Source organism: Cynocephalus volans, chromosome 4, assembly GCF_027409185.1.
Source record: "Cynocephalus volans isolate mCynVol1 chromosome 4, mCynVol1.pri, whole genome shotgun sequence".
NCBI lineage: Eukaryota > Metazoa > Chordata > Mammalia > Dermoptera > Cynocephalidae > Cynocephalus > Cynocephalus volans.
In genome coordinates this window covers 118,805,654-118,831,999 of record NC_084463.1, presented here as the reverse complement: position 1 = coordinate 118,831,999, position 26,346 = coordinate 118,805,654, and the positions used below count along the sequence as shown (strand labels likewise).

Here is a 26,346-nt window from a genome sequence, read left to right as displayed (position 1 = left end):
ACTCTCTCCCACAATCAACTAATTTACACCTATTAAAAGTCAAAGACTGCCAAGCTGGGGCCGGTAGAGCTCAGGGGAAGAGGAGGGAGAGACCTACGGAGTGCATGAAGGCAGGCGAAACCACGATGAGAGAAAGAAGGGACCACTCTGAATGTTTCAAGCCCCGACCACTTCAAGGCTGGCTCTGGTGAGCACATGGAGCAAGAGCTGGCAAAAGCCACTGCTGTGCCCTTTGTGTGAAGTTTCTTGGAGACTGCAGGGGAGAAGAGGGCCTTGGTAGCCCCCAGGCCAGCAAGACCACTAACAGGGTTCCTGTGGATCCACGTAGGAGTGAGGGGCCACAGACAACTGAAAAAGGGAGCCACTCAAAGGCCAGTGAGTCATTGCAAAGGACTGGAGCATGGCCCATCCCATGGGAAGTGTTTGGAGTGCAGGGGCTGGAGGAGACGGGCCCACAGGTGGAACACGGGGGCACAGCAAGGACAGCTGATCTGCTCACCAATCAGCACAGGACCACTCAGTGGAGACTGGTCAGGAATATAGAACTGCAGGGGGTGCATTTGGCTGAAAAGACTCAGGCCCAGACCAGAGTTTCCACACAACCCAGGTGTGTGAGACCCCACAAGACCAGGAAGTGCTTAAAAGGTCACCAATTAAAACCTGAGCTGCACAAAAAGCCTTGCCCAGGGAATCAACAGCAAAGCAGCAATTTAGCTCAACCACAGGGCTCAAGTGCTGGTCCCCACAGGAAGTTCCCCCATTTTAGAAGTAAGCAAAGGACAATAAATTAGTTCCAGTGCAGAGTTTAAGTGGTGGGGGTAACTAATAATCCAACACAGAACTGAAAGAAAACACAAAAAACCCACAGGTCAGAGACAAAAATTCTGATATTAACCAGTAAAGGTCTAAAATCACCAAAGAATACCCATAAAACCTAGACGAACTGGAAGCCCCCCAGGCCCCCAAACCAGGGTTGGGGGGACCAAGGGCCTCAGCCATGCTCCCCAATGTCCACATCCAGCCCAATGATGACTGCACTGTAGCCGGAAGCCCCCCAGCCCTGAGACGGCGTGGAGGGGGTGATGAGGGCCTCAGCCATGCCCCTCCACCCTCTGCGACCAGGCCAGCAAAGAAGCCAGTCATGGCCAGCACCGCCCCCACACCCCCAACTCCGTTTTCCTACTCCCCTCTTCCCTCCCCCGTCCCCCTCCCACTGCCCTGCAACATCTTAGAATATAAAAAATAATAATAATAATAAATAAATAAATTTTTTTAAAAAGAAATCAGATAAAAATAACAATTTAATGTGATTGTTTTTGAAATACTAACTTAAAAATTTCTGAATATGGTACATGTTTAATTGATTACATTTTATGAAATGGTAATAATTATTTTTAGTACCTAAGTTATACATGTTACTGTATTAGTTGGAATCACAAGGTTACACTGTGGCAACAAACACCACCAAAATTTCGGTAACTTAACACAGTAGATATCGATTTCCTGTCCATACAAATTCTACAGCACGTGGGGACTCCTCTGCAGGGCAGCTGTCCTTCAGGTCCACCCCTCAGCAATGCAGGCAACTTCCATCCTGAGTCACCTCCATCTCAACATGAAGCTTAGAGTTCACTGTTGCTAGAGAGATTTGCACTGGAAATAAAGTGCTGTGGCCCTGAGGCAACCCTGTTCATTTCCATTGATCACATGGGTCACAGGCCAGTGGCCAGTGACCAGCATTAGTCATATTACCCTACAGTAAGTGCAAGAGCCAAGGAAGGATAATCCTGCTGCATACTCAGAATGAGAGAATAACTGCACATTGAGGAGACTAGCAATGTCTACAACAGTTATTAAATAGAAAGTGGGAGATTCATTAATGTGGAAAAGAAGAAAAATATATGTAATATACATATAGAGAGAGATGTGTGTGTCTATCTATTTATCAATATCCACACATATCATCACTGCTGTTGAGTTTTGGTTTGTTTCCTTTGAATCATTAAAAATACAACTTCTTTTGAACAATGTTTGTTTTACAATTATGCATTCTCATAGGATTTTCTTAAAATACACCTATGTACACCAAAGAAAATTTAAAACGCTTGTAATCTTACCTCCAAAAGAGAAGCAGATAATATTTTTAATCCAAATTGTAATCACACTAATTACTTTTATTTGTACTATGTATGTTCTCCTATCAATATTTACAAATTTAATTTTTATTTCCAATTTGGTAATGACCATTGATTGCGATTTTGAGCAAAGCACTTTTCTCTGGGTCTCAGTCAGCCTCTAAAATAAAGATATTAGAAGAGATCGTCTCTGGGATGCCTTCCAACTCTGGTGACTTATGAATGCATGCAAATCCTGGTGCCTGTACATGTTCCTCTCTCCCATAGGACAATCGTACCTTGGAGAACAAAGACCTTGAACCAGACTCTCCCCTCTTCGTCCACTTTCAGGACTCAGAACAACTCCCAGTGGTGGAACTGTAGTCTATCAAGGTGACATCCGGAGGCCTCATTTGCTTTCACTGTGATGTTACAAATCTCCTTAGGGCCCTTAGTCCCTGCCAAGATCACTGTTACAAATTTATGCCAAAATTCTTGCATAATTCTTGTTAAAATTCTTGGCAAATTCTTGCTATCACTACTTGGAGTTGGTGAATCTTAGAATCTCTGATTAGAAAAAAATGGTGGAAGTCATTTTCCCCAATAAAATGTAAGCTTCTAAAACAAAGAATTTGTTTTGTTCACAACTGTACACCCTATCACTTAGGAAAGTTTCTGCAACACAGTAAGTACTAGATAGATATTGCTCATTTGAATTAACCTTAAACCTCTATTTTCTAACATTCTCAAGAAGGACTCATGCAAAACCTGCTTCCACATCTCCATGCACTGAGAGCTGATTACATCCTGAAACAACCCATTCCATTGTTTCACTGAGAGACAGGTGTCACTAGAGGGGGGTGGTGCTGAATTCAATATATCCTCTACCCCAACTGTTAAGTCAATTACTGAGGGGCTGAGGGGTGGGCATGCCAATGGGCAAAAGTTGACTATACTAGGTGTCTTCAAAAAGCTTATGGAAAGATTTGTACTTACCTTTTTAAAATTTTTGTAATTTTGTAATTCCATTTTTTCACAGACATTTTGAAGGACTCTCTTAAAAGCTTCAGAGACAACCGCCTTCTCATTTGTAGACTGTATTTTACTTTTATGGGACATTTATGTCCATTTTTGATCCTACTTTGAGGGTTAGGCAGAGGCAGGATTTGTTTAACGATAGAGAATTTTCTGCAATTTTTACATAGGTCACCAGAGGGCGAACTTGTTGCTTAAATCATCACTTCTCACCCCTGCAGCTGGGGACCTGCAGAATCTGAGGGTGATGCTGGAACTGAAGAATAAATAATCAGAGACATTTAGGTCCTATCACTGGCCCTTTTGACAATAAAGGAACTATGCTAAAAGAAAGATTACAAGCAAGGCAGACACTTGGGACACATCGCATCCAGAGAGAAATGTGGAAAGAAATCCCTTTTTTATCTCTTATTAGATAACCAGAGAACACAGGAGATAAAGCCAAAACCTACAACTGAATATTATGGCTTCAGAGTGAAGGAATCCCAGGGCCTTGCTGAACTGGAATCGGAGTCATAGGCCTTACCTGCTGGTGCTACCTTACTCTCTAAATCTCTGGCTGTCTCCTTGTAGAATGGCAGGGCTAGAAGAAACTGTAAGAGCATCCAGCCATCCCTCCACTCTTCTATTTTACACATGGGGAAAATGAAGCCCAGAGGAAAATAAATTACTTGCCCAAGGTCAGATGACTATCTAGTGGTAGGGCCCAAATTAAAACCCAGGAGTTTATTTCACTGAGTATTTAATTGTTTGGTGGGGGATGGTCTTTAGAAATGAACCTTTGGATTCAGGACAACCTAAACTCTATTGGTGACTATGACTAGTTTTTGCAGAAGAGGTTCTTGCTTGTAATATCTCTGCTCAGAAGAGAGAGAGAGAAAGAAGGAAGGAAGGAAAATAAGAGTTTCCTAATGGCCTTGTCTCCAGGCAGCCCCTGCTGCTGCTGTCTCTGCCTAGCAACTGCAGCTATGCTGCATTGTTTAAAGTATTCAATTTGTTTAAAATCAAAGTACTGTTCAAAAAACCCTCCCAAAACCAAAGTCATTTTCTTCCAAGGGCTTAGATAAATCATAACTCAAGGACAACAGAGTCAAGAGTGAGCAATCCTTCACAAACAATCTGCACAACAATTAAGCATTGTCAATAGCACAACTCATTTTCAAAGTGCAGACGTGGACAGCCTTGGAAGCCAGAACTAGAAATGACCTTGGAATCACCATGCTCAGATATCTCACTTTGCAAATGAGAAATGTGTGATTCATAGTGTAAAGGGCAGGATCATAACTCAAATGCTTACAGAGGCCAGGGAAATGAAGCAGCTCGGGTCAGATAAGAGATATTTTAGATATGCTACAGGAAAGATGTGACTTTTCCCTTTAAAAAGTGACAGAGCAAACATGATGATAAATGATAAATATGCCCTTAGTAATAGGGATAAGAGCAAGGACTATGACAAACTGGACATGCCCTGCCTCAATGGGGCAACTACACCCAGTTCCATTTGGTCACTCTCTTTTAGAAATGTGAACCTGAAGTTGCCAGATCTTCTGTTTGTTTGTTTTTTTCAATATGAATTTGTAACTGAAATATCTCAATTTTTCAAATAATAGCAACTTACTTGAATTCATTGCAGGCCAAACAGAACCCTCTGGAGTCTGATTCAGCCTCAGGTTTCTGGTTTGTGCCCTCTGGCCTAGAAGACAGTGGGAAGGTAGAGGAAGACTTCCTCTTGGAAGCCCTGGGCTTTGGTTTCAGCTCAGCATCCACTTAATTTGTGACCTTCCAGAAACCACATCTCATACACTCTAAAAATATACTCTTAAAAAATAGAGCTGCAGATTGTGTTCAGTACCATGAATTAAAAGTCCAAGATGTCTTGGGAAAGCACAGCAATGCTGTGGTTTTCCTCCATATCCTCATCAGACCAGCCAGGGCTGCAGGAACTAAGAGGTCACATGATGGATGCATTTGGTTCTTGCCACCCAGAGGTTCTTGCTTTCTTCCACTTGAATCCTCCTGCCCTGTGCAAATCCTGGGCAGTCTGAACTGACTTGGGCCTTTTCAGAGGCAGAAAGGGATTCTTGGGCTCTGGGGTCTGTTCTCCATTGTTCTCCACCCACTTCCTGTGTGTTCCTTATTTCATGAGATTCTCTTCCTTGCTCTTTCCAAAATCTGCCTATTCTAGCTTGTAAGACACAGACATGAATTGCCATTTCTGCCTCCCTGAGACTAAAGGTTTCATCTTCCATCCTGTTTTCCACGTGTAGAGGACACACCACCCTGGCAGTGGGGCTATAGGGCTGGCGAAGGGCGAGGACTCTGATACAGACCTATGATTGCAAATCCAGGCTCTGCCACTTTTTGGAGTGAGACCTGGAGCAGCTCACTAAATCTCCTTGTTCCTCTGTCATCTCCCATGTAAGATGGGGATAATAATAGTACTTACCTCATACGACTATTTACAGGATTAAAAGATGTAAGACCATTGGATCCCCATACCAGCCAACCTCCAAAAACAAAAACAAAAAAATGTAAGAACAAGAAAGCACTCAATCAGCTGCTACATTTCACCTGCATGTGAGTTGGTCATTGATTCTTACCCATAATCTGCATAAGCATCTCTACTTTCACCCAAAGCCCTTCATAGAGTAGAAAAGAGCACTTTTTAAAAAATTTAACCCCAAGAGAATTCTCTGGGATCAGGATGGAGACCCTGACCCTGGTCTTGCTGACCCTTATCATCGCCCTGGATGGGCTGGCAGGAAACGCATTCATGCCCTGGCTCCTGGACTTCTGCACACGCAACAACGCCTTCTTCATCCACACCTCAACTTGGCAAGGTGAATTCTCTTCCTTGCTCCCAGATTATAGATTCCCTGAAGAACTTCACGAGTTTCTTCCATTCCATCTCCATCTCTATCCCCTGAAGATGCTTCTACACCATTACGATAAGCCTTTCCTACTTGACAAGCCTGAGTATGATCATTAGCACCGAGCACTGCCTGTCCATTCTGAGGCCCATCTGGTACCGCTGCCCTGCCCACACACATCTTAGCTGTCACGCATGCCCCTGCTCTGGGCCCTGTCCCTGCTGCTGAGTGTCCTGGAAGGGAACTACTCTGGCTTCCTATCTGGGGATCCTGATTTTGTCTGGTGTCAGGCATCATCATTTCTCATTACCACATGACTGATACTCATATGTGGTTCCCTCTGGGTCCTGCCTGACACCACTGGTCACATGTCTGTATAGTTCCAGGAGATGCAACTGATCAGATTCTATGCGACCATCATGCCTCTGATCCTGGCCCTGGTCTTCCTCTATTGCGGCCTGCCTGACAACATTCAATAGCTCTTTGGGTTGTAAGTTGAAACTGATTACAATTCATTCTTTTGTGACTTCATTTCATTCTGTTTATCCTATCCTCTGGTAAAAGCAGCACCAACCCCATCATTTACTTCTTCACTGGCTCCTTTAGGTGGCAGCAGTAATGGCAGACCCTCACGCTGGTTCTCCAGAGGGCTCTGCTGGCTCTTCAGAAGGCTCTGCAGGACACTCACGAGGCGGATGAATGTGGAGGCTGCCTTCCTCAGAAACCCTGGAGCTGTTGGAAAGCAGATTGGAGGAGCAATGAAGACCCTCTTCCTTGGTCAGTCAGAGGTGACTTTGAGAGTCAACACTGCCCTGTCCGCCTTGACAATTGTCTGCTCTTCTCTCAGCTTCATGCCTCTGAAATGCAGCAGTAATTCCCCTATGTCTTCGAATAATTTATTTTAAATCTGGCTTTTCTAGTTTTACTCCTATAAAACATTAGGCTGAAAGTAGAATATCTCCATCCTTCCTGACATTACCAATAAATTTCTCATGTTATCTTCCTCTTTGTCTTTCTTATTGAATACTTACTTATTCTTTGCACTTTTCATGGCAATGGAAAGAATCCTTGTCTAAAACCATCAGCCTCTTATTTATGATTGTCTTCTACCTCACAGTATAGAAAAGGAAGATTTCTTATTTTTCTCTCAGACGATGTTCTCCTGAGAACCATGTGCCAGTCTGTGATTGCGGCATTGCTGCGGGTAGAAAGCTTGCTTCCGAATAAATGAGTTCTGCTACCTCCACATCTCACTGAGTTTTCTGGGTTTGGGAAAAATAATGTCCTTAGAGACAAACTCTCTGCATTAAAACAGTCCAGGAATTTGTGTTTCTTGAAAAGTCCTCTAGTGGCATTTGTGTAGAACAAATGACAAAATGCCTTAGATTCTACTAAAGAAAATCATGGCCTTTGCTTTTGATAACAGATACATGTTTATTTAGCTTTTGCTCTAACCAGTGTAAAAACTAGAAATACGTCCCATCAGTTTCAGATTGGCCACTGGCAACCTTACGATTGATGTCAGAGTAGAGATTGTCTTGGAAAACACTTATTAACTTACAGGTTCCTTCAGTTGTAGGAGGACTCTGTATACTTAATAGTTTTGTACAGATACTTCTGGCTGTGACTTTAGTTAGTTTCATGGCCAGTCCCCATGGGAAGCGATCTTGAGAACATTGGGCCCTCCATATTCATGTCAATTATATTGATAATAACTTAGTGTTGGTACAGAATTCTGATACATGCTACAGCATGGATGAACCTTGAGAACATTGTGATAGGTAAAATAAGCCAGACACAAAAGAACAACTATTGTATGGTTCCTAGGTACCTGTATAGGTTACCCAGAATAGGAAAATTCAGAAAGAAAGAAAGTACACTAGTAGATACCAGGAACTGGGGGCAGGGGAGAATGTGTAGTCATTGCTCAATGGGTACAGAATTTCTGTTTGGGTTAATAAGAAGTTCAAGAAATAGATGGTGATAATGGTCACATTCACTGTGAATGATTTAATGCCACTGAATTGCACACTTAAAATGACTAAATAGCTAAAGGAGAGGCTTTGAATGTTTTCACCACAAAGAAATGATAAATGCATGAGATGACTGAAACATTAACTACCCTAATCCAATTATTATACAACATATATGTATCAAAATATCAGATTGTGGGAAGGCCCTGTGGCTCACTCGGGAGAGTGCGGCACTGGTAGCGCCGAGGCCCCGGGTTCGGATCCTATATAGGGATGGCCAGTGCGCTCAATGGCTGAGCGTGGTGCAGACCACACCATGTCGAGGGTTGCGATCCCCTTACCGGTCAAAAAAAAAAAAAATCAGATTGTACCCCATAAGCATATACAATCACAATGTATAAGTTAAAATGAAAAATTTTTAAATTACTAAAGTAGTAAAATGTATGCAATATAAATTACATCACAATTTTAAAAATTTGTTAATTAAAAAACTGAGGGTCAGTACAGAATTCAGAACTATTCTCTGCCAGTGGCTACTCAATCTTCAAAGAACTCAAGCAGACAGAGAGGCCACCATGAGATGGTGTGACAACACACTAGGCTCTCTGCTGCTCACAAGCAGTGAGGCCATCCTTCAGATTGACCCTCAGAGACTAGAGCTGACAAACTCTGAGTACTCAGGAGATAGTACAAAGTAGCTATGATAGTGATACCATCTATAGTTTTCAATTTTTCCAAACAAATATATCGATTACTTATATAATACAGTTCAGAACAAAGAACTCAGGTCCCCTGACTCCAGATCCAATGTTCTTTCCAATTGAACATTCTGCTGATTCTGTATCTTCTACACACCCTTTTGATTTTCATATGCTACAGGAAGGCCTGGCTATAGGTCAGGACTTCCTACAGGCGGGAGGATGCAGGAACCCAGTGCTCGTAGCCTATGCACCAGGCAGGGCACTCTGATGTGATGTCATCCACTGAGATGGAGGATCATTATAAGAGTCTGCCCTGGGAGTCTTGTGATTTCATTAATTATACAGCTTTGAGTGAAGACGTCCATCATAAGGAGCCTGTAGAGAAATTTCACCTAGAATTTGAACCAGAGACTGTTGTCCTTCACCTGGGCAACTGGTTATTTTGATGTCAGTGATAGTCTTCTTCATGTTGGCTGCAAGAAAACTTAGAGCTCCTGAATGCTTAGGCACAGTCCCTGTAGCCCGCACTGAACTCATTTGGTCCATACCTTGCTCTAATGCAACACTTGTAACATTGTACTGAAATGATTGTCTCTCTGTCTCCCTCCTCCACTGCACTGAGAGGTCTTTAAGAGCAGGGAGCATGTCTTTGAATCTCTAGTGCATGGGACTGCACGTGGAGTTAGAAGATATTTAGCAACTATATTTCTCACACAGCTCTTGTATAAGAAACAGGGTTGACCAGTATTTTGAAGAGACTGGCTCAGTCACCAGGTGTCACTGTAGCTCCTGCAGGTACTTCTCACGCAAGAGAACAGAGAGCATCCTCCGGAGTAAGTCAATCTGAGGAAGACTCTCACCTTTCCCTGTAGTTCTGGTCACTGCTTCTGGAGGGAAGAGTGGAGGTGCAGCAAAGGTTTGCTCATGAGCTTTGTTCTTTCCAAGGCCAGTGATGGAATTTCCTCATAGCTCCACCTTGAGGAGGAGCATGCTGGATATCCAGGAGTTTCCTCCAAGAAAAGAAAAAAAAAAGATATGAAAGTCCCTTATGGCGCCTTTTGGGAGCTGTCATCCATGACTATTTATGAATGAATTCAACATACATTTAACCTACTTTATCAGGCACTGTGCTAATTCCATATATAAAAAAACACCTTTTAGATAAAATAGTCTCTGACTAATAGACCCTATGTGTTTAACAAGCCCTGCCCATTCCATCTAGAAAACATATTGATTGGTGTCCGGGAAATGCTGAGCCCTTACAGCCACTCACTGACTCTAGTTCCTGATCACTAAAGCACTGAATCATCTGCTTCGCCAAAACCAATTGGTTCTGTTTCCAATCCTGCTAATGCCAGTTGGACTTGTCAAAGTAATTATCTTATTTATTGAAATACAGCATAAATCAATGAAATATAAGTATGAGAGGAGAATTGTAGTTTTCATGAAGACTAATTTGAATGTTTAAAAGGGCAATAAGATCAAGTCTCCAAATTATTGTTATTGAGTTAAGAGTGATGCAATTATACCAGATCTAAAAAAACTAGCAATATAGGAAAATATTATTATGCAGGATGCTATACATATGATACTAAGATCTCCACTTTAATAAATCCAAACTGGAAATCATAGACAATACTCAATGAAATGTACCATCTGCAAGAAAGACAGAGTATAGATCTACTTGCTGACTTTACACACAGGAAAGTCTTTCACTCTCCTTCACTTTTGGTGAATAAATTATAGGTAAAAATAAAATATTTATATTACAAATGTATCCTTTTTTTATAATTGCCATTTAACAGATCTTTGCAATTAACCTATACACTTGTGGTCTTGAATATATCAAGTGGGCTTTTCAAAGCAATGTCACTCAGTCGTTATTCTATTTATCATGGTCAGAAGCCATAGATAAAAACAACGGGGAGGTGAACAAAAAGAAATGTGATAGGTAGGAAGGAAGACAGAAGTAGTGGCTTGTTCCTACTTCTCTGGTAAACTCTTTTTACCTGCAAAAGGCCTGAATAGAGAGCAGGGAAGAGTGTTCATCTTTAAATTAAATTAAAGATTTTGTTTATCATACAGAAAATCAACTCTAAACTTTTTTACAGGCTTGATATGGATGATGGCTTAAGACTTGGTAACCAGTTGTCAGAAACCTCATATTCAACTTCTACATGTCACCTTGCACTTCTATTGAAATGTGGTATCTACGGTGTCTTGACATTTAGGTTAAACTCCTGTTTTAACATCGTGTTACACATGTGAGAGAATAACGTATATCAACTTCAGAAGTTCCAAAGATATCATTGACAGAATTTATGTAGATTTCAGCCTTTAGCTGTATTTGTAAAATTGTAATTCTTTATTTTTAAAGAGCAATGGAAGCAAATATGACAAAATTTTAACACTTGCTTAATTTTAGCAGAGGGTGTGTGAAGCTTCTGGTATTTTCTTACGGACCCTGTGCATGGTTTACAAAACTCTATCCAGCATTCCCTCTGTCCTCCTTCTTGGAGGCTTCAATATGCATAGAGGTATTCAATCCAACAAACTGACCTTTCAGATGTTTTTTAACTATTCACTATGAGTTAATTATAGGATAACAAAAAGTTACAAAAGCAGCACAGAGTTTCTGTATACCCATTACCCAGCCTACACCAATGGTGATATATTACATAAATACAGTATACTATCAAAACCAGGATGTTGACATTGGGACAATACAATTATCTACACTACAGATCCCATTCAGATTTCATCAATTTTTACATGAATTCATTTATTAGGGGAGAGAAGTACCTTTGTGTTTAATTTTACAACATTTTATCACATACAGAGATTCACATAACCACAACCACATTCGAGATATGGAACTCATGAAGGGATTTTGAATTTTATCCAATGATTTTTCTGCATCTATTGAGATGATCATTTGGTTTTTGTCCTTCACTTTGTTGATCTGGTGTATCACATTTATTGATTTGTGTATGTTGAACCATCCTTGCATCCCTGGGATGAATCTAACTTGATCATGGTTTATAATCTTTTTCAATGTACTATTGAATTTGGTTTGCTAGTATTTTGTTGATGATATTTGCATCTATGTTCATCCAGGATATTGGCCTATAGTTTTCTTTTTTTGTTGTGTCCTTGTCTGATTTTGCTGTCAGGGTGATGCTGGCCTCATAGAATGAGTTTGGAAAAATACCCTCTGCTTCCATTTTTTTGGGAACAGTTTGAGAAGAATTAGTATTAATTCTTCTTTAAATTTGATAAATTCAGCAGTAAAGTCATCTGGTCTTGGCTTCTTTTTTGGGAGACTGCTGATTACTGATTCTGTCTTGTTACTCATTTTTGGTATGTTCAGGTTTTCTATTTCTTATTTCAGTCTTGGTGGGTTGTATGTGTCCAGAAATGTAACTGTTTCCTCTATGTTTTCCAATTTATTGGAGTATAGTCGCTCACAGTAGTCTCTAATGATTCTTTTCATTTCTGTGGTATCAATTGTAATGTCTCCTTTTTCATTTCTGATTTTCTATATTTGGGTCTTCTCTCTTTTTTTCTTAGTCTAGCCAATGGTTTGTCCATATTGTTTATCTTTTCAAAAAAACAATTTTTCATTTTGTCAATCTTTTGTATCATCCTTTTGCTGTCTATTTAATTTAGTTCTGCTGTGATATTTTTTGCAGGATCTTTTTTTTTTTTTTTTTGCTTTTTTTTTGGAGCTGGCTGGTATGGGGTCTGAACCCTTGACCTTGGTATTATATGTTGTAACTAACTGAGCTAATTAGACAGCCCCTACTCTGATCTTCATTATTTCTTGTCATATACTAATTTTGGAAATGGGTTGTTCTTGCTTTTCTAGTTCCTTAAGGTGCAACATTAGGTTGTTTATTTGAAATCTTTCTACTTTTTGATGTAAGCATTTGTTGCTATAAGCTTTCCTCTTAATATTGCTTTTTCAGTATCCCATAGGCTTTGGTATGTTGTGGTTCTACTTTCATGTGTTTCAGGCAACTTTCAATTTTCCTATTTAATTTCTTCTTTGACACATTGGTCATTTGGGAGCTTGTTGTTTTATTTCCATGTATTTGTACACCTACCAAAACTTCACTTGTTATTAATTTCTAGTTTTATTCCACTGTGGTCTGAAAAGATACTCGTTATAATTTCATTTTTAAAAAATTTGTTGAGACTTGATTTGTGGCCTAACATGTGGTCTATTCTGGAAAATATTCCATGTGCTGATAAGAAGAATGTATATTCTGCAATTTTGGATAAAATGTTCTGTAAATCTGTGTCAGGTCCATTTGGTCTATAGTGCAATTTAAATCCAATGTTTCTTTGTTGATGTTTTGTTTAGATGATCTGTCCAGTGCTGAGAGAGGGTTGCCAAAGTCCCCGACTATTATTATATTTAGGGTATGTCTCTCCCTTCAGATCCAATAATGTTTGCTTTATATATCTGAGTGCTCTGATTTTGGGTGCACATATATTTATGTGAATTTTTCTCATTTTGCTGAATTAATCCCTTTATCATTATATAATGCCCTTCTTTGTCCCTTTTTATAGTTTTTGGTTTAAAGTCTATTTTGTCTTATATAAGTATAGATACTCCTGCTAGCTTGTGGTTTCCATTTGCATGGAATATCTTTTTCCATCCCTTCGCTATCAGTCTATGTGTGTCTTTACAAGTGAAGTGAGTTGTAGGCAGTGTATAGCTGGGTCTTGTTTTTTAATCCAATCTCCCAGTCTATCTCTCTTAAAAGGGGAATTTAAGGAATTTACATTCAAGGTTGTTATTAAAAGGTGTTGCCTTTCTCCTAACATTTTATTAGTTGTTTTATGATTGTTTAATAACCTTTATTCTTTTTTTCTCTCTCTCTATTTTATTGCTTATCTTTGCTATTTAGTGATTTTTTTTGTAGTAATAAGATTTAATTTCTTTCTCTTTCTCATTTGTATATCTGTTCTACCAGTGAGTTCTATTCTTTCATGAGTTATCATGATGGTAGTTATTGTCCTTTTGCTTCCAGATGTCTCCTTAAGGATTTCCCACAGGGCCAGTCTAGTGGTGATGAATTCCCTCAGTTTATGTTCTGAAGGATAAATGTGGGATATAGTATTCTTGGCTGGCATTTATTTCTTTCAGTACTCTGAATATATGACCCCACTCTCTCATAGCCTGTAAGGCTTCTGCTGAGAAATTTGCTGTTACTCTGATGGGATTCCCTTATAGCTGACTTGACACATTTCTCTTGCTGTTTCTACAATTCTTTGTTTTTTACTTTTGACAACTTGACTACAATGCTTCTCAGAGAGGACTTTTTGGGTTATATCTGTTTGGGGATCTTTGAACCTCTTGAATGTGGAAGTCTGTATCTTTCCCAATACTTGGGAAGTTTTCAGCTATTATTTCATTAACAGGTTTTCAATGCCTCTTCCCTTTCTGGAACCCCATACTACAAATGTCCAAAAAACTAGGTACAGAAGGAAAGCATCTCAAAACAATATGGACCATATATGAAAAATCCAAAGCTAACATTATACTGAATTGGGGCAAGTTGAAAGCTTTTTCTCTCAGAGAACAAGACGAGGATGCCCACTCTCACCACTCTTATTCAACATAGTGCTAGAAGTTCTAGGCAGAGCAATTAGGCAAGAGAAAGAATAGGGCATCTGAATTGAAAAAGAAGAAGTCAAATTGCCCCTATTTGCTGAAGACATGATCTTATATACAGAAAAACCTAGACTCCACAAAAAAAACTCTTGCAACTGATTAACAAATTGAATAAAGTTGCAGGATACAAAATCAACTTTAAAAAAATCAATAGCATTTCTATACATCAATAATGAACTAGCTGAAGAAGAAATCAAGAAAGCAATCCCACTTAACATAGCTACCAAAAAAAAGAAAAAAAAAACACTTAGGAATAAACTTAACCAAGGAGATAAAAGATCTCTACAATGAAAACTACAAACAATCATGAAAGAAATTAAAGATGACACACAAAAATGGAAAGATATTTTATGTTCATGGATTGGAAGAATTAATATTTTCAAAAAAACCAGACTACTCAAAACCATCTATAGATTCAATGCAATCCCTATCAAAATACCAATAACACTTTCACAGAAATAGTAAAAACCAACTCTAAAATTCATGTGGAACCACAGAAAAACACAAATAGCTAAAGCAATCCTGACCAAAAAGAACAAAGCCAGAGGCATTACACTACCTGACTTCAAGATATACTACAAAGCTATAGTTACCAAAGCAGCATTGTACTGGCATAAAAACAGACACATGGACCAATAAAATAAGATAGAGAACACAGAAAAAAATCCATGTATTTATGGCCAACCGATTTTTGACAAAGGTGCCAAGAACATACATTGGGGAAAGGACAGCCTCTTCAATAAATGGTGCTGAGAAAACTGGATATCCATATGCAGAAGAAAGAAACGAGACTCCTACCTCTCACGATATACCAGATCAACTCAAAGTTAATTTAAGACTTAAATGTAAGAACTGAAACTAGAAAACTACTAGAAGGAAAAATAGATGAAACACTCAAGACACTAGTCTGGGCAAAAGTTTTATAGAGAAGACTTCTAAAGCACAGGCAACAAAAGCAAAAATAGACACATAGGATTATATCAAATTGAAAAGCTTCTTCACAGCAAAAGAAGCAATCAACAGAGCAAAAAGTCAACCAACAGAGGTGGAGAAAATATGTGCAAACGATTCATCCAACAAGGGATTAATATCCAGAATATACAAAGAAATTAAACAATTCAACAGCAAAAAATAATTATAATAATAATCCATTTTAAAAAATGGGCAAATGACCTGAATAGATATTTATCAAAGGAACACATACATGGCCAACATGTATATGAAAAAATGATCAGCATCACCAGTCATTAGGGAAATGTAAACCAAAATCACAGTGAGATATCATCGCACTCCAATTAGAATGGCTATTATCAAAAAGATAAAGAAAGACAAAAAACGCTGGAAGGATGCAGAGAAAAGGGAACTCTTACACACTATTGTTGGGAGTGTAAATTAATACAGCTGTTACGGAAAACAGTATGGAGTTTCCTCAAAAAACTACCTAAATAGATCTACCATATGATCCAACAATCCCACTGCTGGGTAATTATCCAAGGAAAGGAAATTAGCATACCAAAGAGATATTTACACGCCCATGTTTATTGCAGTGCTACTCCCAATAGCCAAGTTATGGAATCAACCTAGGTGTCCATCAACAGATGAAAAAAGTGGATAAAGAAAATGTGGTATATATACACAATGGAATACTACCCAGCCCTGAAAAATAGTGAAATCCTGTCATTTGCAGCAACATGGATGAGCCTGCAAGACATTGTGTGAGGTGAAGTAAGTCAGGTACAGAAAGATAAATTCTGCATGTTGTCACTCATATGTGGGAGATGAAAAAGAACAAAATAAAATAAAAAGTTGAACTTTTGGAAGTAGAGAGTAGAATTGTGGTTACTAGAGGATGGGAAAAAGTATGTATAAGGAGAGGTTTGGTAATGAACACAAAATTACACCTAGATAGAAAATAAGTTCTAGTGGTGTTCTGTAGTGCTAGGCATCTATAATTAACAATCATATATTGTATGTTCTCAAATGGCAAGAAGAAAGGAGCTCAAATGTTCTCATAACAAATAAATTATAACTTTTTGTGATGATGAATATGCTAACTACCCTGATTTCATCATCACAAGTTGTGTACATGTATTGAGCTATAACTCTGTACCCCATAAATATTTACAATCAATAAGTGCCAATTTAAAAAAAATTAATTCCCCCAATAATAAAAAAGAAAAAATATGGAACTTTTTGTTTACCACAAAAGAACTCCCGGAGGCTACCCCTTATAGTCACAACCACTCTATCCCCCTTCCTAAACCCCTGGCAACCACTGACTTGTTCTCCATCTCTACAATTTTGCCATTTCAAAAATATTTTATAAATGGAATCATGCACTGTCTAACCTTTTGAGTTTGGCTTTTTCCACTTAGCATTATGTCCTCAAGATCCATTTAAGTTGTTGAACGTATCAGTAGTTTGTTGTTGGTTTTTCAAACTGCTGAGTAGTATTTCATTGTATGGATGCACTAAGCTTTGTTTCCCTATTCACGAGTAGAAAGACTTTTGATTTGTTCCGTTTGGCTACTATAAATAAAGCTGCTATATACACTGTGCAAAGATATTTAAGTGAACGTTGTTTTCCATTCTCTGGGATAAACTCCAGGGGTAGATTGTTGGATGGTACACTGGCAAATAGTTAACTTCTTCGGAAAAAGGAAGAGTTTTTAGAGGAGCTGTACCATTTTACTTCCTCGCTGGCAATATATGAAAGCCTCAGTTTCTCCAAGTCCTTGACAACATTTGAAAGTATCACTATTTTTATTTTAGCCACTTCAAGAGGCATGTAGTGGCATCTCATCGTGGTTTCTTCAGGGGCCTCTCTCCTTGCAAGGTAGATGGACTCTTCTCCCTGTGTCTTCACATGGTTTCCCTTCTGAGTGTCTGTGTCCTAATTTCCTCTTATAAAAATACCAGTCATGTTGGACTACAACACATCCTAACAGCCTCATTTTATCTTAACTAGTTCTTTTGAGATTCCATCTCCAAATACAGTCATATTCTGAAAAAGTGGGGGTTAGCACTTCAACTTATGAATATTGGAGAGACAGGATTGAGCCCATAAAAAGGTCCTTAATAAATATTTGCTAAATAAATCTATTGCAGAACATTTCTAAATATTTGAAATAGCTCCTAATATTTAAAAAAACAATAACAAGTAGCTTAATTTGGCTGTAGCATGAGGCACAAGAAGGGAAGTCACAGAAGGTAGCACTTAAATTTCTGAGTAACTACCCCAAATAAAAATAAATAACAAAAGCCATAAAGTGAAGGGAGGAAAAAGAATATGTTATGTGTGCTAAACTCTTTACATTTTAAAAGGGAACTCAATTGATCCATCTATGTACACTGATAAATGAAAAGTAGAAATATAAGTTTACTATTCAGAACTTATAGAAAAAAAATAAGAATGGAAAGAGTAGCAAATGGTGGCCTCTGAATAATGGTATTTAGAAAGACTTTCACCTGTATACACTCCTCTGTCATTTGAAAAAAAAAGCATACACGTGAATGCATTATTACTATGATAAAGACAACTATCTTAGTCCCTTTTCTGTCACTAATAACAGAATACCTGAAACTGGGTAATTTATCAAGAAAAGAAGTTTATTTCATACAGTTCTAGAGGCTGGGAAGTTCAAGGGTGTGGCTCAGCATCTGGTGAGGGCCTTTTTCCTGGGGAGGACTCTGAGAGTCCCGAGGGAGTGAAGGGCATCACGTGGTGAGGGGACTATGCTAGCTCAGGTTTCCCTTATTCCTCTTATAAAGCCATCAGTTCAACTCTTAGGATAATTCATTAATCCATTAATCCATTATCCATAAATGCATTAGTCCTTTCATGATGGGAGAGCTTTCATGATCTAAAGGCCTCAACTCTTAAAGGTTCCACCTCTCTCTCAATACTGTCACACTGGGGATTAAGTTTCAACATGACTTTTTTGGAGGTGACATTCAAACCACAGAAAAATCATACAAAAACAAAAGTTGGGTCAAATTATGGTGAGCATTAAATGGCCTTATGATATACTTTATTCTTTAGTTGTAAAGCCCCACAAAGCAAGCTCACAGGCATGACGTTGTCAATTAAAGGTGCAGAATAGTAATTACTTACAGGAAGGTGGACCAGATGGAATGGGATGGGAGCAGCTGATATGTGAGTGGAAATAAGAGAGATGCCAAGAAATGTCTCAGAGGGGATTGTGTCTCACATGGTTCTGGTCTCTGATTTGCCCGCAGTCTCTGTAAAGGAAATCAAAGGAGCTGTACAGCATCTTTATAAGCTTCACTTGGTCCCCAGTTTTCACTGCGGCACCTGTAGGCATCTCCTGATTTAGAGGATAGAGAAGGGTCCTCTGGCATCATTCAGCCCCAGAAAGGCTCTTCCTTTCAGTACGGGGCAACTCATCAACTCTGGACAGAAGAATAGAGAAAAGGTAAGAGAATATAACAAGAATTGTCTAATTTCCAATTATGGTGTTTGCTCAAAGTTTATATCTCTGTGTTTCCACCTTGTGGTGCTACAAGCAGGGGGGTCATAGAGTTTCCTTTAGGAAAAGGCAGGAGACATGAAGCTTCCTTATGGGAACCGGGTGCTGGCAGCCCTGACTGTGCGAGTTTCAAATGAGGACAAACAGACCTTTCTCCCTTCTGATCCATTTCCCCATATACTCCCCTTTATTCCAACTATTCAATCTGCTGTCATGGAAAGAATGCTGGATCTCACATTTATGTAAGGAGCAAGTGGCATGCAGGCACTGCTTCCCAGAACTGAACTTCTGTAAACCCAAATTTCACTGTTTTAATTTCTTTTCAAAGTTAGTCTCCTTTGTGTATCTGAAAAGGTCACAGAAAAAAAAAACAAACAAAAAAAAAACAGATGGTCCAAACTGGAATAATTGAGAAGTGCTCCTGAGGGGACTGTTTACAAAGATGCACAGGGTAAAGGGAAAGTGACAAGCAATAGTGAAGCACTATGTTCTCCCCTAGGCTGAGGAATAAGGGAAGGAGAAGTTACCAGAAAGAGGGTAGCCATAGCTGTAGCAGTAGGAGAAGTGGACTAGGCAGGTGGAGCAGCACTGCCATTGCCAACACACGACCTCACAGACAGAAAGCCAGGAGGTGAAAAGCCCAAATCACTCTCCTCCTGCCCTACAGTCTCCTGGCTGTGTCTCCCACTGGCTCAATTCAACCAGAAACCAGAAGGAGAAGGATCCCAGTGCTGAGGTACATAGAGGCTTCCCACTTAGGATGCCAAACAGGGGAGAGAAGGGTGGAAAAAAGAAAATCCTCATGGCAAATAGAGACTGTCCTTCACAGCTCCTGAGGGCCTCCTTCTTTTGGGGGTTTCTCTATCTAAATGTCATTAAATTATATTTTATCTCATCTCCATCAGAGTTATTATTTTTCTTTTTACTTGTTCTTTCTCTCGTGGCACTTTTATGAAAGGATTACCCGTATTCTCCAAAAATGCCTCAATAATGTTATGTCATTTAAAAGGAGAAAACATATTCCTTATTGGTTAGAGTATGAGGGTACTTCAAAAAGTTCATGGAAAAATAGAATTAAAAGATAATACAAATCTTTACATGAACTTTTTGAGGGATCTATCTTTGTAAAAGTTTGGCTGCTCTAACAAAGACCCAGAATAATAATGACTTAAACAAGAAAGTTTATTAGACCTGGGTTATAGGACCCAAAGCGTTGGATGCCAGGACTTTTTCCAAATTTCTGCTCCCCAAACCCTAGAGTGGTGCTCTTGTCCTCGTGGTCCTACATGCTCCAGACACATCATCACTAAAGGCGGTGGCGAGAGGAAGAGGAAACACGGAGATTACACCCCTTCTATTAATCTCATGGCCCAGGAGTTGGGTACATCACTTCTGCTCACCTCCCATTGGCCAACGCCTAGCCACATGGTGCCATCAGCATCAAGGCAGGCTGGGAAATAGAATCCTTTTGATGAATTAAAACTCCCAGAATCGTTATGTGACAAAAGAAGAAAATGAATGTTGGGAGAAACTAGCAGTTTCTACAGCTCCCCTGATTGTGTCTCAGATTCCATGCTTACATGAAGATTTTTCAGGAGCTCTTCAGAAATAACCAATGATGGGACAGAGAACAGTGCAAAAGCCTCAGACAGGGCTCCAGGGAACCAGGGGCTGGTACTGGGCCTGCTGTTCATGGAGTTATCTCAGGAAAATCCCTTTGACTCCTTAAGCGTCTTCTTGTGTTAAGTGAGGTTATTACAATAGATGGCCTTTAAGGAACACATGCTAAGTGCTGGGGATACAATGGTGAACAAAAACGGGCATGACTTAGTCCTTACAGAGCTTCAGATTTGATGGGGAAGACAAATATACCACACCCTAATACTAGATTTATGAACTTTTAAGTGCCCTGAGTGGGGATAACGCAGAGTCTGGCTTTCCTCCCATTTCCTTGTCTGGCCAATCAAGACAGTGGGAGTTTGTCTAAGACAGCCGTGATGGATGTATTCACTGATGGATGCCTCTCTGTACCCCACAAGGTAGATGTGTCCTCTTTCCAAGTGGGGGCTTCCTTCCCAGATGAGTCCTCTGAATTTCTGAGAGATGGCTGCCTTTGTAGGGCAGAAAGGGATCCTAAATTCTGCTATCTGTTACTAATTGACTTCCACCCATTTCTTTTTTGTTCCCTATGTGATTGGCTTCTCTTCCCCTCTTCTTATGGAGTTTGCTTAAGATAGAGTTTTGGGGATACACAATTTTGATTGCCATCATGGATTTAACAAGGGGATTACTCCTCTGCTTTTCTCTCCATCCACACGTAACAGAGTTGTTTTATGTCCAATGATCTGGTCAAAAGGGTGGACCTTTAGGTATCCTGCTGGGTTCAAAACCACACTGTGTGAGATCAGGGGCTAATCACTCAACCATTTTGTACTCCACTTCCATTCTCTGTAAAATGGGAATAATACTAATTCTTACCTCATAAGCTCTTGAGAGTATGAAAGAGACAACACTTAATAAATTCTCACTCAGCTGCTATTATTCACCCATATGTGAGCTCGTCCTTTTTCTCCAGTTGAAATCTACATGAGCATTTCTCTTTATATGCCAAGCCCCGCACTTTTTCTATTTCCCCTCATAGATTCCTCTCACATAAAAGCTTTCATCAGCACAGGAAACTCTACTAAAGATCTCCTGGGAGAAAGAATGAAGTAGATTTATATTGTACACAACACAGCACATCACTTAAGTCCTCCATAGTTATTCCTATACTTCAGGTATCTCTTTCAGTGGCACTCAGACCTCATCCTCACTTGCTCCTTCTTCCTCTATATTGCTGATCAGTCCAGCTCAGACCCAAATCCTACTCCCACATTGTGTACCAAAATACTTCCAGGTGCTCAGCAAAACCATATGGAGTCCTCACTTCAAAGGCATACCAGTGGTCAACTTCATTTCGAGGCAAACATAAGTAATTCTTCTAAACACACACAGAGCTGTCCACAAAAAGAATTATGATGAATAAAATTTTCTTCCTCCACACCCAAGAGACAACAGATCTGCTGGCACCTTGATCTTGGACTCTGTAGCCTCCAGAACTGTGAAAAATAAATGTTGGTTGTTTAAGCCAAAAAAAATTTTTTCATCCTCTCATTATACTTATGTGTTCTAAAACCTTTAATAGAGTTTTCATTTTTATTTTCAATTTAACCCAAATCTATGACTACAGTTAGTCTCCTCATTCGTGCATTCATTCATTGAATAAGTATTTATTGAGAACACAGTGTGACATACACAGATCTAGGCACTGGGGATCTAAAAAGTGCTCCTGTCTTCAATGGCTGACACACTGAGCCATTTCTAGCCCACCACACCTAGCCTTCTTCCCACCTGTCCTAGCAAGAGGCCACATTCTCTTAATGTCCCTAGAGCATGGCCTTCTTTCTCCACCATGGACAGACCACTCATAGTCATAGGGGTGTCATAATCACCACTGTGCCTTTCTGAATTCCTACACCAGAGAGAAATGTTCTTGTCCAAGATAGAGTAATGCTTGGGTCCACAGCCCTAGCCCACTGCGTGAGTGTGTTTGGACAACAGAATATTCCCATGTCGGTAGAGGACTTGTGTTGCAGTAGAGAGAGCCCAGGCTTTGAGTCAATAAGAACTTGGTTTGAATTCAGATTCCGGTACTCCCCAGCTTCTGACAGGTTACTTAATCTCTGAAGTCCTGTTTCCCTCCTCTGTGAAATGGGTACGGTGACTCCCACACAGCAGGGTGGTCCTGAGAATCAATGGTCATACAGCAGGTGCTCAACTCTTGTTTGCGTTCCCAGGGGCACCACTGGAGAATTTATGAGCATGAATTCAACCATCACAGCCTGGGGAAACGAAACCACAACCACAACAGCGAACGGCAGTGCTGAGGCCAGGCCTTGTGACAAGCATACCCCGACCATGCACCTGCTGATCATCGTCGTTTCCCTGGTCGGGCTGGCAGGAAACGCGGTGGTGCTCTGGCTGCTGGGCTTCCGCATGCGCAGGAGCGCCTTCTCCGTCTACATCCTCCACCTGGCGGCGGCTGACTTCCTCTACCTCTGCTTCCGAATTATACATTCCCTAAGGAAATTCATCGGCTTTTTCCGTCATGCTTCTGTCTCCCTCCCTGGGATCTTTAATGCTATTATAATTTTTCCCTACATCATGGGCCTGAGCATCCTCACCACCATCAGCATCGAACGCTGCCTGTCTGTCCTGTGCCCCATCTGGTACCGCTGCCACCGCCCCAATCACTTGTCAACTGTCATGTGTGCCCTGCTCTGGGCCCTGTCCCTGCTACTGAGTGTCCTTGAAGGAAACCAGTGTGGCTTCCTGTTTGGGAATTATGACAATGATTGGTGTCAAATTGTAGACTTCATCGCTGCAGGGTGGCTGATTTTTTTATGTATGGTTCTGTGTGGATCCAACCTGGCCCTGCTGGTCAAGATCTTCTGTAGGTCCCGGCGTATGCTACTGACCAGGCTGTATGTGACCATCCTGCTCACAGTGCTGGTCTTCCTCCTCTGTGGCCTGCCTATAGGCCTCTTCTGGTTTCTGTTGTCTTGGATTGAAAATGATTTTTACCCATTCTCTTGTCATTTGTATCGTGTTGCATCTGTTGTGAACTCTGTTAACAGCTGTGCCAACCCCATCATCTACTTCTTCGTTGGCTCCTTTAGGCAGCGGAGGGGCAAGACCCTCAAGCTCGTTCTCCAGAGGGCTCTGCAGGACAGTCCGGAGGTGGATGAATGTGAAGGCAGCCTTTCTCAGAATACCCTGGAGCTGTCGGTAAGCGGGCGGGGGAAGTGATGAAGAGCCTCTCTCCTTGGTTGGTCAGAGGTGACTTTGAGAGTCAACACTGTCCTGCCACACTTGACAGTTACCAAGCTCTTCTCCCAGCCTTAAGCTTCTGAAATGCCTTAGTGATTCCAACATTGACTTATTTTAACGTGGCCTTTTTGTTTTTCTTAGAGAAAGCAATCTGAAATAAGAATGTTTCCATCTTTCTTGACATTCTAAATAAACTTCTCATGTTATCTTCCTCTGAATCTTATTGAATGCTTTTCTTTGCAATTTTCATCGCAATGGAAAGAATCCCTGTCCAAAATCATAAATCCCTTTTTAATGACTGTTTTCTACCTGACAGTATAGAAAAAGAAAACTTTTTTTCTCTCAGTCTATGTTCTCCTGAGAATCATGTCCAGTTCTGTGGTTGGGGCATTGCTGCAGGTAGAAAGCTTGGCTCTGAAAAAATGAGTTCTTCTGCCTCTAAATCTCATTGAGTTCTTTGAGTTTGGGAAAAAATAGTGTCCTTAGAGACAGATTCTATTTACATAAGAACAGTCCAGGAGCTTGGGTTTAGGAAAAGTCCTCTGGTGGCATTAGCTTATGATGTGGTGACAGGTTGGCCTTGGGTTCCAGTAATTAAAACCATGGCCTTTACCCTTCAGAACTGAAAAGTGGTTATTTAGTTCTTTCTCTAAACAGTGTACAGTCTAGAATATGTTTCACCAGTTGAAACCCTGGGATACATAGGGATGCAGACCCTGTGAGTGCTAGACTGGGAAGAACTTAGGACCTGGAGTCAGGGCACTTGGAGTCTCAAGCTGACTCCATGACTAACCTGGGTCACACGCCCACCCCAGGCAACCCAACCCCGTAGTGAGATTATTGGATTGCCAAATCTGAATCTTATGCCATTTGTGGTCTGTAATATCTTTTCAGAATAAGAAGGTGGGATTTGACTTTACCATAGACATTGACAGAAGGTAACCACCATTGTTAGTCAGGCAGCCTCAGACGTTCATGTATCTACACAGTGACTATAATCACAATGAGCATATTCTCCTCACCTCTGTAGCAGTCACCTGGAATTCGTACAGGCTCCTGTGATGCTTTTTCTTCTGTATGATGGTGTGGTACATATTGAGCACCAATATTTTCAATACACCAATGCTGGCTAAAATATAAATGGGATTTGGTTGCTGTTCTCCAGGAGCATACAGTACAGTATAGAAGAAGAGATCGTCTTACATATGCATATCATAATGGTACAATTAGTCTAAATCCTTCTAGCATGCAAACACAGAGATGGGATCAAAAATGGAGAAGATCCCATTACTAAGCGTGTATGTGGTGGTGAGTAGATCAGGAGAGGATTCTTGAAATACTTGGAATTTGAAGTGGTAACTCTACAATTTACCAAGTATGCACTCTGGGAAACTTTTGTCAGCCACATCAATTTTTTGAAGTTGGCAAATAAAGACAAATAAGGTGACAGATGGAAATGGGAGAAGAGGCAATTCCTAGTGGCATTGTTAATGATGATCAGTGGGTAGATGAGTTTCACTGCTTTTGCCACCGCAAGTACTTAGTCATGGTTGCTAGATCCTTCTTAAGAAGGATCATAAGGCTGTAGTGCTGCGAGCAATGAGCAAAGTCTGTCATGGCCTTAAAGTGATAGGTGTTAGCATAAGTTTTGCAAAATTAGTTGGAGTCAACTCTGAAATTATCACATTCAGGAAGGGACAGCTGGGTCAGCCCAGCAAGTCAAGCCAAAAAGGCAACGTCCTGCTCTCCAGACCCTCCTCCTAGGGATATGTCTAACCCTACATGGTAAAAACACAGATAAAAATAACAGAGCAGTGGGACAAGGAAAAGTGTGGGGTTAGAGGAGAAGAGCGAGGCAGCGGCATGTACCCACTTCTCTGGTGAAGTCTTTTTGCCTTCAAAAGGCCCAAACTGGGAGCAAAGAAAATAGTTGATCTTTAAGTTCAACATTTTATTCCTCACATAAAATTTAACTCTAAACTATTTTATAGCCTTGATATGGATGATAGCTTAAGAGTTGATAACCAGTTATCAGAAATCTCATATACAAATTCTGCTTGTCTCCTAGCACCTCTTTTGAAATGAGGTATCTGTAGCATCTTGTTACTTAGATTACAACTCCTGTTTCAACATCCTGTTACACACGTGAGAGAATGATTCTTATCAAATCACAAGTTCTGAAGAGATCAATGTGAGAATTAATGCAGATTGAGACTTTAGGTGAATATATAAAATTTTATTCACTTTTAAAGAGCGGTTGGAAACAAAGAAAACAAAATTTTAATATTTGCTTCGTTTTAGTGGCAGGTGTGTGAATGCTTACTATATTACTTACTGGCCTGTTTGCCTGGTTCACGAACTACTCTCCAGCATAACCCCTGTCTTCATTCTTGGTGACTTCAATATCCCTGGTGGTAGTCAATCAAACAAACTGACCTTTCAGTAGTTTTTAAATTTTTCATTCTGAATTAATTACACACAAAAAATAAGTTGCAAAATAGTACAGCGAGTTCCTGTATACCAATCACACAGCCTACACCAATGGTGATATATTACATAAATTCAGTTTATTATCAAAAACAGGAAATTGACCTTGGGACAATACAATGAT

At 40.2% G+C, this 26,346-nt stretch overlaps 1 protein-coding gene and 1 pseudogene across 1 annotated transcript; both read left to right on the top strand.

Annotated features, from left to right (window-relative positions):
• The first annotated feature begins 5,853 nt into the window (after nucleotides 1-5,853).
• Nucleotides 5,854-6,781, top strand: LOC134376409 (mas-related G-protein coupled receptor member X2-like; annotated as a pseudogene).
• A 15,946-nt stretch (nucleotides 6,782-22,727) lies between these two features.
• On the top strand, nucleotides 22,728-23,714 carry LOC134376408 (mas-related G-protein coupled receptor member X2-like). Its single transcript, XM_063094976.1, has one exon. The coding sequence runs from the start codon at nucleotides 22,728-22,730 to the stop codon at nucleotides 23,712-23,714; it is 987 nt and encodes a 328-aa protein (XP_062951046.1).
• The last annotated feature ends 2,632 nt before the right edge of the window (nucleotides 23,715-26,346 follow it).